This window comes from Dama dama, chromosome 23 (assembly GCF_033118175.1).
Source record: "Dama dama isolate Ldn47 chromosome 23, ASM3311817v1, whole genome shotgun sequence".
NCBI lineage: Eukaryota > Metazoa > Chordata > Mammalia > Artiodactyla > Cervidae > Dama > Dama dama.
The window spans coordinates 19,093,359-19,105,392 of record NC_083703.1 but is presented as its reverse complement, the minus strand read 5'-3'; the positions used below and the strand labels follow the sequence as shown (position 1 = coordinate 19,105,392).

At 39.6% G+C, this 12,034-nt stretch overlaps 1 protein-coding gene across 11 annotated transcripts in view; it reads right to left on the bottom strand.

Moving 5' to 3' along the window:
* The window catches only part of ABI1 (abl interactor 1), a 79,919-nt gene that overhangs the window by 39,657 nt on the left and 28,228 nt on the right, over positions 1-12,034 (bottom strand). For all 11 annotated transcript variants that reach the window (XM_061126108.1, XM_061126109.1, XM_061126112.1 and 8 more), the window contains exon 2: positions 9,378-9,545. In XM_061126108.1, coding sequence (XP_060982091.1) covers positions 9,378-9,545 — 168 coding nt within the window. The remainder of the gene's footprint in view (positions 1-9,377; positions 9,546-12,034) is intronic.

The window sequence follows — 12,034 nt, the reverse complement described above, 5'->3', positions numbered from 1 at the left end:
TCCTCTGTCCATGGGATTCTCCAGGCAAGAACACTGGAGTGGGTTGCCATTCCCTTCTCCAGGGGATCTTCCCAACCCAGGGATCGAACCCGGGGTCTCCTGCATTGCAGGCCTGATACACAGTAGTTACTATTAAAGTGCTCTAGAGAACAAGGCTGAGTATAGAAAGGGGCAAAACAGATCTCAGCTTTTCACTATAATCCCTTTGGTAGATTCTGGCTGGCCTGGGCACACTCACATACGATCAGACAGGAGGAGGGAACTGTGAAACGAAGTCCAATGATAACTGCTCAGTAGAGAATTATCTATATGCCTTTAGCTCAATGAGACAGAAAAATAGAAAACAGAAATTCGTATTGAAAGAGAACCACCTGATCAGACAGTCAAGAATGGAAACAGGAAGTAATAAGAGAGAGTCTTGGTCTGGTTGAGCATCAGAAACAGAGTAACCCAGGACAGGTGGAGTCAGATTAAAAGAAAAAAGGCAGTTTGTCGATAAGAGCAAAACAGAGTACTCAAAGAAGAGAAATTGACTTTAACCACAGTTAAAGACAAGCTTGTTCAAAGATGAGATTCACTAAGGTTTTTGGGGTTGGGTTTTTTTTTTTCAAGGCTAAATTAAAAGCATTTAAAATTAAAAGATAACAGGAAAACAAAAAGGAATACCAACTGAGGCAATATGGCAGATTAGACACCTGAAAACTCTCACTTATGAACTGCCTAAACATACTTGATAGACTCTTTAAAAATTCAGAGTCCAATATTATATACAGCAAACAAAATTCAGGGAGGAGGGAGAAGGGGGAACTAAAGATCAGAGCAGAAAACATCAAAGAAGTTACTCCATAGAGGTTTGCTGGCCACTAACAGACTTAAGACTTACACCAAATGGGAACAAGGGCTTCCCCAGTAGCTCAGCTGGTAAAGAATCTGCCTGCAATACAGGAGACCCCGGTTCAATCCCTGGATAAAGAAGATCCCCTGGAGAAGGAAATGGCTACCCACTCCAATATTCTTGCCTGGAGAATTCCAAGGACAGAGGAGCCTGGCAGGCTACAAGTCCATGGGGTCGCAAAGAGTAGGACACAACTTTGCAACTAACACTTCCACTTTCAAATGGCAACAAAATAGAAGGTCTTGGTTTGCTGAATGTGGGAAGGTAGAAGTGACATGGCAAAAGGATCTCTGCAGATGTGATTAAGAATCTTGAGATAGAAAGATTATTCAGGATTACTGATATGAGCTCATGTCATCACAAGAGTGTTTAGGAAACTAATACACACACACACATACACCCCTGAGGGGGAAGGGGGGGGCAGTTATCCAAGAAAGTATAACAAGTTCCCATGTTTTCAGGTACAAATTCTCAACAGTCTTGGATTGATCATACCCCAAGAACACTTGGCAGAGTAACAGAATAAAACTGTCTAGGAATACGTCTTCAATTTATCTTACCAATGTATCACCCTCAGCATGCAGAGAGATCTCAAAGATGGTATCTTAAGACGGGCTCACAACCAAAATTTATAAAACATATAAGGAAATAATTCACCATAAGCAGGAGGCAGCATACACACACATATGCACATACATACATGTGCACACTTACACAGTAAGGCCTCCAGAGAATGTTAATCCGAAAGAGAATGTTAATCCAGAAGAAAGGAAAGTAACAGAATAGATGACATGAATAAAAGGTACAAAATAATGGTGGTTCATCTGAAACCAAATAGTTCAATAACTACATTAAGTGCATATGCAATAAATGCCCCAGTTAAAAGAAATGTCACACTATTTTTGTTTTTAATTTTTTATTGTTGGCTTGTGGAATCTCAGCTCCCCAACGAGGGATTGAACCTGGGCCATGGCAGGGAAAGCTGGGAGGAATGCTAACCACTAGTCTACAAGTGAACTCCCACACTGTATTTTTTTAATAAAATCCAGTTATTCCTAGAAGAGACAAATCTTAAAAGGAAAAAGTTGAAAGCAAAAGAAAGGGAAGGGTATATTCTGTATGTTAACATGTAATAATATTAATGGTATCAAGACAAAATAGGCTATAATTTTTAGAAACTCTAGGCCAGAGAATATTTTATTCCATACTAATGCTGTCTTTCATCAAAAATAGATTTACATGAATTTACTCAATGGAGATTTTATAATTTATACTTTGCTCTTTGAAAAGAACAAACTAAAAACATTAGAGAAGCTACTTTCATGCCAAGCTTGGAGAAGGGAGGGGACAATTTTAGAAAAAATAAGTATGTGTGACTGCACATAAAACTGCAGGTGGCTAGAAAGGAAATCAGCTCAAAGGAAATATAACTAAAAATAGGCTTAGAACAGTGGTTCTACTGCCTTCATTTGGATTTTCCAATTATTTCAGAGCTAAAATGCACACAATTTGTTTTTAACCAGGAGGGTTATTTTAGAAATAATTTCTGCCATAATTAAATATATTTACTTATGTCTCAGAAGTTCTCAAGTACCACTTATAACTCAGAACCAAAGGATTTTTAAATGTGCAATGATCTTAATGGCAAAATATAGCACAATTAATTATTTTTACAAGTTGAAATAAAAATTCCTATGACAGTAAATTTGTTGGATCTCTAGCAAAACATTCTTAGAGGTGTTATGCCTTGATGTGTGTCATGCCAGATTCTTTAATAGAATTCCTATATCTTTAGATATTATTATGAATTTACAAGCCCTAATGCTAGAAACACTTAGAAAAAGACTTAAAAGTAAACAAAAAAGTTTTCTTAAAAAAATTAAAACAATGAAAGTGGTTTTTAAATAGGAAACTACTGCCTCCAAAAAGTCTCTTTATCACATGAATTTACTCATGAAGAAACATTAAACATATCCATACTGACATTCTACAAATTAACTGGTCTATAGTTTTCAAAAGTATCAAGGTCAGGAAAAGTCCAGTGTAGGCTGAGGAAGAGTGGCAGACTGAAGAAGGCTGAGGAGACAGGATATAACTAAACGCTTCTGAACTGGCTCAGAGGGAGGAGCTAAGATGGCGGAGGAATAGGACGGGAAGACCACTTTCTCCCCACAAATTCATCAAAAGATCATTTGAACGCTGAGCAAACTCCACAAAACGACTTCTGAACTGGCTCAACGCTGAGCAAACTCCACAAAACGACTTCTGAACTGGCTCAATTTCCCATAAAGTTACTGAACAAACCGGCAGACTGCACTAGAAATTTGAGTAGAGAGTAGTAATATATCCATGTTAATCACCTGATTTTGATGCTTGTATAACAGCTATGCAGTAGCATGTACTCGTGTCTAGAAAACACACACCCAAGATTTCAGGACTGATGGGGCACCACAGCAGCAGGTTATTCTCAAACAGTTCGAAACAAAGAAGTTCTTTGTCCTAAACTTGCAATTTTCTGTGAGTTTAAAATTGTCATTCATTCCCCTCCAAAAAAATATTTGATGTCATCTTTACTACTTACTCACAAAAATGAGAGCAAGATTTTTTTTTTTTAAGTTCACTGATTCAGAGGTATTTAGCAATCAATGTTCCATTAATCTATGAAGGAACACAACCAAGAAAAATTTCTCTAAGATAAGGATACAATGATTTTTTTCCCCATCAACTGAAATTAAAAGGGGACAGCCCCATTCAAAGCTATAATGAATTCCAATGGCTCTAAAGTCTCTTGCATTGAGCTTCTCTAAAGGGATTCTGAGACCTTCCACTATAATTTCCTTCCCTTTTATTTGTTGAAATTAACAGATGCATGCATGCTAGGCACTGGGATGATCACAGCAGAACCCTGCGGAAGGCAAAGAGAACAGGACAAATTAACTAGATAATTCTAATAATAAATGCTTTGAAAGGGAACTATAGGATGCTATAAAAAACAATCAGCAGAGAATTCTAATAATATGCGCACAGGTAGGAGACAGGACAGAAAAGGGCATTGGGGAAAACCACCCTTTAATAAAATTCAGAGTAAGACCTCAAAGATGAACGGGAGGGACTTGACCAGATGAAACAAGCCTGTAACAATATAAGTCAGGTATGCAAAGAGATTTTTATCCCTAGAACTTAAAAATCCTAGATGGGTTAGTAATAAGGAATAAAGCCAAAAATAAAGGCAGGTGCCAGGCCCCTTAAAGAACCTTAAATGCTGTTAAAAAGATTTTAGGGTTTTTATTCTTGCAGTCCAGTCACTGACTTCCAAACCTTTTTTATTGTTCATCCTAATTTCAAGTCAACTCTTACACAGAATCTCAATATGTAATATAAACAAAAGCAGCACTAACCTGGCTAAAGTGTAAAGAGGGTGCTCTAGAACTTCATCAGCTGAGCCTCCTGCTTCCGTAAGTGAGAGCAAAGGCAAAAACAGGAGAAAAGAGATGGGGCCAGTATGAGAAATAACACAAGCTGGGCTGCTTTAGCCAGACTTCCAATCAGAAACTAGTGAGATACTCTAATTAGAAGAAGTCAAAGAGCATTTATAACAGAGGGACTAAACACAATGAATGGGAAGGGATAGGGGAACAGGAGGTATCGGAGCCAATGTTCTCAGCAGGAAGAGCTAAAATCCTAAATCCAAAAGGACAAGGGCAGGAGGATCACTAGAATGAGGAGGACGAAGTCACCCAGACAAGGCCACCTTGAGAGGAACAGGGACTTGGCCTGGACACAGCCAGTCCACTGGGAAGTAACCAGGGAAATAAATGTTCTGAGCTTCCCTTCCTCACTGCTGCTGACCTGTCCATGTCCACACTGGCTGCACTCTTTCTGAAGCCAGAAGTCACAGATGCCCATGGACATAATCCATATGGTAAGCCTCCCAGGACAAAGACCAGAGGGGAGAGAAAAATCAAGGAAGATCAAACAGAAGTTACTTGTCATACAGCAGCAGGCACAGAAGTACTAGGAAAGATCAAATCTACTCTTCTGGAACCAACGAAATGCTTTCCATGAGGCCAAGGCAATTAAACTGAAGCTGAAGAGTGACCAGGAATTAGGCAGAGGAAATCGAGTAGGTACCCATTCCAAGCAAAGGGACTGGCCACAACAAAGGCACACTGCTAAAGCACTGTGTGAATGAGGATGTGTGAAGCCCAAAGTGCGGAGGGAGGGACGGAGGGACAGAACGAAGCTAGACAGGCAAAGGGAGACAAGACCATGCTTATGTCCATACCACACTAACCATCCAGCCTTTGTCCATCAGGCAAAGTGTAAGGACCGACATGATATCACTTGAAAGTAACAGGCAAAGAAATTTTCCTCTTAATGGTAAAAGTCAATTCTTGCTCTAACTTATTGACCGGCTCCTGCCTAGCTGTTTCACAAGAACTGCAAGGCAGAGTGCAAGTGTGGAGATGAACGCAGACACTGATAATATCTAATTACAGGACCTAATCCATTTCAGCCCCTTAATTCTTCATACTTGGACTTTCTCAAGGAACAAGCGGGCAAAAATATATTCAGTGACCACACTGAGTACTATATTTAAGATTCTGCCTCAAATAACTGATAATTCAAAATTTACATTAGGGTATGTTCATTTTCCTTTGAAATGGAGAACTTTCTAAAAACAACAGTAGTTAGTTCAGTTCAGTCACTCAGTTGTGTCTGACTCTGCAGCCCCATGGACTGCAGCACTCCAGGCCTCCCTGTCCATCACCAACACCCAGAGTTGACTCAAACTCATGTCCACTGAGTCGGTGATGCCACCCAACCATCTCATCCTCGGTCATCCCCTTCTCCTCCTGCCTTTAATCTTTCCCAGCATCAGGGTCTTTTCAAATGAGTCAGTTCTTCACATCAGGTGGCCAAAGTATTGGAGTTTCAGCTTCAACATCAGTCCTTCCAATGAATATTCAGGACTGATTTCCTTTAGGATGGACTGCTTGGATCTCCTTGCAGTCCAAGGGACCCTCAAGAGTCTTCTCCAACACCACAGTTCAAAAGCATCAATTTTTCGGCGCTCAGCTTTCTTCACAGTCTCTCACATTCATACATGACTACTGGAAAAACCATAGCTTTGACTAGACGGACCTTTGCTGGCAAAGGAATGTCTCTGCTTTTTAACATGATCTCTAGGTTGGTCATAACTTTCCTTCCAAGGAGCAAGCATCTTTTAATTTCATGGCTGCAGTCACCATCTGCAGTGATTTTGGAGCCCAAAAAAATAAAGTCTGCCACTATTTCCACTGTTTACCCACCTATTTGCCATGAAGTGACGGGACTGGATGCCATGGTCTTAAGTTTTTTGAATGTTGAGCTTTAAGCCAACTTTTTCACTCGCCCCTTTCACTTTCATCAAGAGGCTCTTTAGTTCTTCACTTTCTGCCATAAGAGTGGTGTCATCTGCATATCTGAGGTTATTGATATTCCTCCCGGCAATCTTGATCCCAGCTTGTGCTTCATCCAGCCCAGCGTTTCTCATGATGTACTCTGCATATAAGTTAAATAAGCAGGGTGACAATATACAGCCTTGACGTACTCCTTTTCCTGTTTGGAACCAGCCTGTTGTTCCATGTCCAGATCTCACTGCTGCTTCTTGACCTGCACACAGATTTTTCAAGAGGCAGATCGGGTGGTCTGGTATTCCCATCTCTTTCAGAATTTTCCACAGTTTATTGTGATCCACACAGTCAGATGCTTTGGTGTAGTCAATAAAGCAGAAATACATGTTTTTCTGGAACTCTTTCTTTTTCAATGATCCAACAGATGTTGGCAATTTGATCTCTGGTTCCTCTGGCTTTTCTAAAACCAGCTTGAACATCTATAAGTTCATGGTTTACATACTGTTGAAGCCTGGCTTGGAGAATTTTGAGCGTTACTTTACTAAAGTGTGAGATGAATACAACTGTGTGGTAGTCTGAGCATTCTTTGGCATTACCTCTCTTTGGGACTGGAATGAAAACTGACCTTTTCCAGTTCTGTGGCCACTGCTGCATTTTCCAAATTTGCTGGCATATTGACTGCAGCACTTTCACAGCATCATCTTTTAGGATCTGAAATAGCTCAACAGGAATTCCATCACCTCCACTAGCTTTGTTCATAGTGATGCTTCCTAAGGCCCCACTTGACTTCACATTCCAGGATGTCTGGCTCTAGGTGAGTGATCACACCATCGTGGTTATCTGGGTTATGTATATCTTTTTTGGATAGTTCTTCTGTGTATTCTTGCTACCTCTTCTTAATATCTTCTGTTAAATCATGTCTTACGTGCCAGTTAACTATGTACTGAGGATAAAAAGATGAACAACTCCTGGGGCACAATCAGTCAGTACATGGTGCTTACACAGGATGGTCTTTACCTTTAAAGAGAGGAGGGGGAGACAGACATGGAGCTCAAGTCACTGACCAGGGGGAACAAGTAAGATGGCATAGCACAAGGAGAGCAGCAGTATCTGCCCTGTGCTAATAATCAGTGAAGACTTCAGATGGTGCTTATGTCAAGCAGAACAGAGACAGAACAAAGTTCATGCCAAGTAAGACAAACAGATTACAGAAAAGAGGCACAAAACTGCATGCTATGTTTAGAAGACTTCAACAAGTTGAGCATGGCAGGAATGTGATGCGAGTTGGAAGAGACCAGACCAAAGGGCCTTTTATACCACACTAAGATATCTGAGGTTTAAAACCATAGGAAGCAAAAAACCATTTCCAGGCTTTGAAACAAGACTGGCAACTGTAAAGACTCAGCAATTGACTAGGAGGTTCAAGCTGTAGCCTGGGGCACAGCTTAACAGACAACCAAAAGGTGAGAAGATCTGCAAAGAGATTCCCAAACTCACCTCTTATTATCAGACCAGAAAAAGGAAGGCTCTAGCCCCTTTTTAGAAAAATGTAGCCTTTATTCTAAGTGAAATGAGAGCACTCTTCAGTTATTACTATTAATCAGGACAGAACTAAAATATGGTTTGGGCTTCCCAGATGGCTGGGAAAGAATCCACCTGCCAATACAGGAGACTCAGATTCAATCCCTGGGTGGGGAAGATTCCCTGGAAAAGGAAATGGTAACCCACTCCATATTCTTGTCTGGAGAATTCCAGTGACAGAGGAGCCTGGTGGGCTCAAGTCCATGGGGTCAAAAAGAGTTGGACACAACTTAGTGACTAAACAACAATAAAAATATGGTTTAGCTCAAACTTTGTGATTAGTAGGGAGGAGTCTGAAGGTTTGCTTCCTCAACACCCCAAATAGATTATCTGAGGCAGAATGTGGATTTGGGTGATTCATTTATCCAAAAAAGCATATTGAACAGAGGCAGGACAGCCTGCTGTCTGCCTTGAAAGTAAAGAACAGAGTCTTCAGTTTCGGAAGGATACGCCCATCCTTGCTTCAGGGCTGAATCACATCAGTCTGCCATCTGGCAATGGTGAGGGAAGATGGATATTCTCTTCTTCTGCTCAGCATGCTGCTCTGATTCAGGAGTTGTGGATTTCCCACCAAGCAGATACGGAAAGCAGCAAAAGGATACACCCACTCCCCTAGCATAATGCAAGCCATTATTCAGCTTCATCAATGAAAACAAATCAGAGAGAAATGAATTAGAACTTTAACTTTTTTAATTAGATTTAACTTTCAAAACTAACCTCCAGGTACATTCCTCATTCTAAACAAAACAAACATCCTAGTCACCCTGAACAAGTCATCATGACTTTATGTTAAGACCATTATCTCAGACTGGAACGCATTTGCACTCCACGTCCGCATGATCAAATGAGCAGGCTCCCATCAAACCCCAACTTAAACATCACTCCTTCAATGCCACCCAAAAGACATGCTCACAGGACTTATTTCTCCATTCAAATGTTTATTAAATATTTCCAGGTATTATACTGAATAGTATATAGACCAATCCTTCCTAAAGAAAAATTTTAACAAACACTACTGAATGCTTAGAATATGACAGGTTTAGTGCTAAGTTCTAGAAATTTTTTAATCCAATAACAATACAATCTACTGCTTTTCAAAAACTCCCTTAAAACAGTTAAAAAAAAAAAAACATACATAATAAATGTAGCATTTAGGGTAAATGGGTAAGGACAAAGAAAGAAATAATTAAGACCAGAATGAAAATCAATTTAATAGATGAAAGTCAATTAATTCTACACACACTTTGCTTAAAACTGAAGAGGCGGGAACACCGTCTAATGTTACTTGGTAAGGTCGGCGTTACACTAACACAAAGCCACAGACCAGTAACCACTGGGGTGAGTATCTTACCACACACACACAGAACAGTCTCACTAAACTCAAAGCTGAAGCTGAAAGTGACAATGACTAGTCAGTAAGATGAGTGAGGAATCCTCATTTCCAAGCCAACTGCCATGCTGCTAGTTAACTAAACGTGACTTTGAAGCCTTCCACACGCCGTTACCTGTGAGATGTGATTGATGGAGGACTCCATTCTCCGGAGCTGAGAGGCCTGGATGTCCAGCAGTTGGAGCACATTGTTAGCCAACGCATTTATCTGATAAGCGACACTAGCTAGGGACTGGGTTGTATAGGCTTTGGTCTCTTCTAAAGCTTTTCTCTTGTCTGTAGCCTGAAATAAGAACAAAAAAGCCCAATATTTATTTCGGTTAACATTCATTAAACATCTGTTCTATAGAAAGGCAGCATTAGAATTATATTTTTTTAATAGAAAAGCCCAACTGAATCAAACAACTTACCAGACCAGTTTGATGAACCACAGAGCACGCCACCCTCCGACCCTAATAAAGGCAGGTGCCTCAAGTCTACTGACTTACTCTCTGCCTGCACTGACCTCCCCATGTGTCCCCTCAAGGCAAGCTATGACCTCCTCCAGGACCTGTGAGTCATAAATTTCTCCATTTCACTTTCCCTTACAGTCTTTTGTTGAACTTTGAGGTCACCATCCATGATACCCCAGGGCTCTACTTAACAAACGGTAACTTAACAACAACAAAAAAAATCACAACATCCACTAGTACAATGACATGGGCTAAATCCATTCTACCTTAGAATTCTGTTTACATCAATGAACATCAGAAATCCAAACAACCTGTTAACCATTACAACCAAGCTTCTCATCACCACAAAAACTACTGTAATCTTATGACCCCAGCCTTTACCCATCCATTTTCCCCAAACTCCAGTGCACAACTCACAGTCAGACAGTGAGAAATGTTCAGAGACCAATTTCACAGCTAAGTTCAGAGAAAAATTCAAAGACAAGTGATAAACTCTGGGAGGGTGAAGGAGGTGATGGGTGGGGAGCAAGCAGGGTAGCCAGCAACTTATAATTAATATATAATCTAAAAACAAAAAGGCCAGGGATAGAAAAAATGAAACAGATCTAAGACTTAAAAAAAAAAAAAAAAAAGGCAATGCAACCACTCTTAACCATGTTTAATAACATTCAACCTTGCTCGTCATAGAAAAGAAATGCAGATGCAAACTAATATGAGATAATACTCTCATCTACCCACCCAGCGAAAATCCAAAAGCAGGACAAGGTACTCTGCAAAGTTGCAGAGGAAGACTCTGATACACTCACTGCTGGTGATATCCAGCAAAATTACATACAGGCTTATATTTTGTCCCAATAATCTCACTTTTAGGAATCTCAAAGAATCACTGGCAGAAATATATATGTAATTATTCATTACAGCACTATTTACAATAGGAAAAGACTAGAAACAACCAATACAACCACCAATGGGGGACTGGTCATACAAATTATGGGATCTCCAAACATTAGGGTACTACACTGCAGTGAGAAGTAATGTTGAGAGATACTGTTATTACCACCACACCCAATCTCCAGAATACTGGTAAGGTGAAAAAGAAAAAAAAAAAGTTTATAGAACGCTACCACTTATGAAATGAGCAAAGATACAAAAATATACTTTTTTACTTTTTAAGAAAAAAGGATAAAACATAACATCTTTAAAAAATAACTGCATATGGGGCCACGGGTCAATAGGTTAGCAAGAATATGGATAAGATTTTTTAAACATACCTTGTTTTTTAGATTTGCTTTTTGCAACTATGCAAACAATTTACACAATTATAAAACAAAATTAAAATTTAAAAAGGAATTCCCCAAAATTAAATGTCAAATTAATCAAATGGGCCTAACTGTGCATCCAATTACTGGCTTAACCAGAGAGGAAATATCCTACAAGTGGCTTCAAAGCACAGTAATTTGATTGTACATCTCTAATGGGGTTTATCCTTAGGACAAAACAATTAAAAGAAGGAAGAAAAATACTGAATCTGTTTTCAGTTACTTTATTGCTGATGGTAGTTTTGGAATTATTACCCGGAGACTGCTGCTTGTGTGGTGTGGAATAAAGCAAGTCATTAAATATGTTCAGGTCATTGAGAGCTGAGATTTGGGGCATAATTCAAAAGACATTCTGATGTAAGAAGAAAAAACCTGTGATTCTGCATTTAAGCTGAAAACATTAATCTGAACTTAATTATTGTATCACATTTATCAATATCTAACCAAAAAAGCCTAAATGGTGACTGTAGTCGGTAACACTGTACTGTAAAATTGGAATTTGCTAAGGACAGACCTGACATGTCCTCAGCAAGGAGGCGGGGGAGGGTAATACACACATGAAGTGATGCGTGTGTTAACTAAGTACTTTCAATAGCAGATACAGGTGCCACTTACAGGCCTAGACATAAAAGCCTCCCACTCATGTTTGGATGCAATGGTTAAAGTAAAATGCAGTCCTACCAAAAAAACTGGTATGATGATTGGTATGATGGTATCACCAACTGGATGGACATGAGTTTGAGCAAGCTCCGGGAGTTGGTGATGGACAGGGAGGCCTGGCGTGCTCATGGGGTCGAAAAGAGTTGGACACGACTGAGCAACTGAACTTAATCAAAAAAATTAAGCTGTATTTAACAGAAACCATTGTACACGGCTTCCATTTTTAAATTTAAAATAATTAAAATTAAATAAAATTTTAAAATTCATATTCTCAAACTAGCCATATTTTAAAGAGTTCAATAGTCATATATGGATTGTGGCCTTACTGGAGAGAGTGCAGT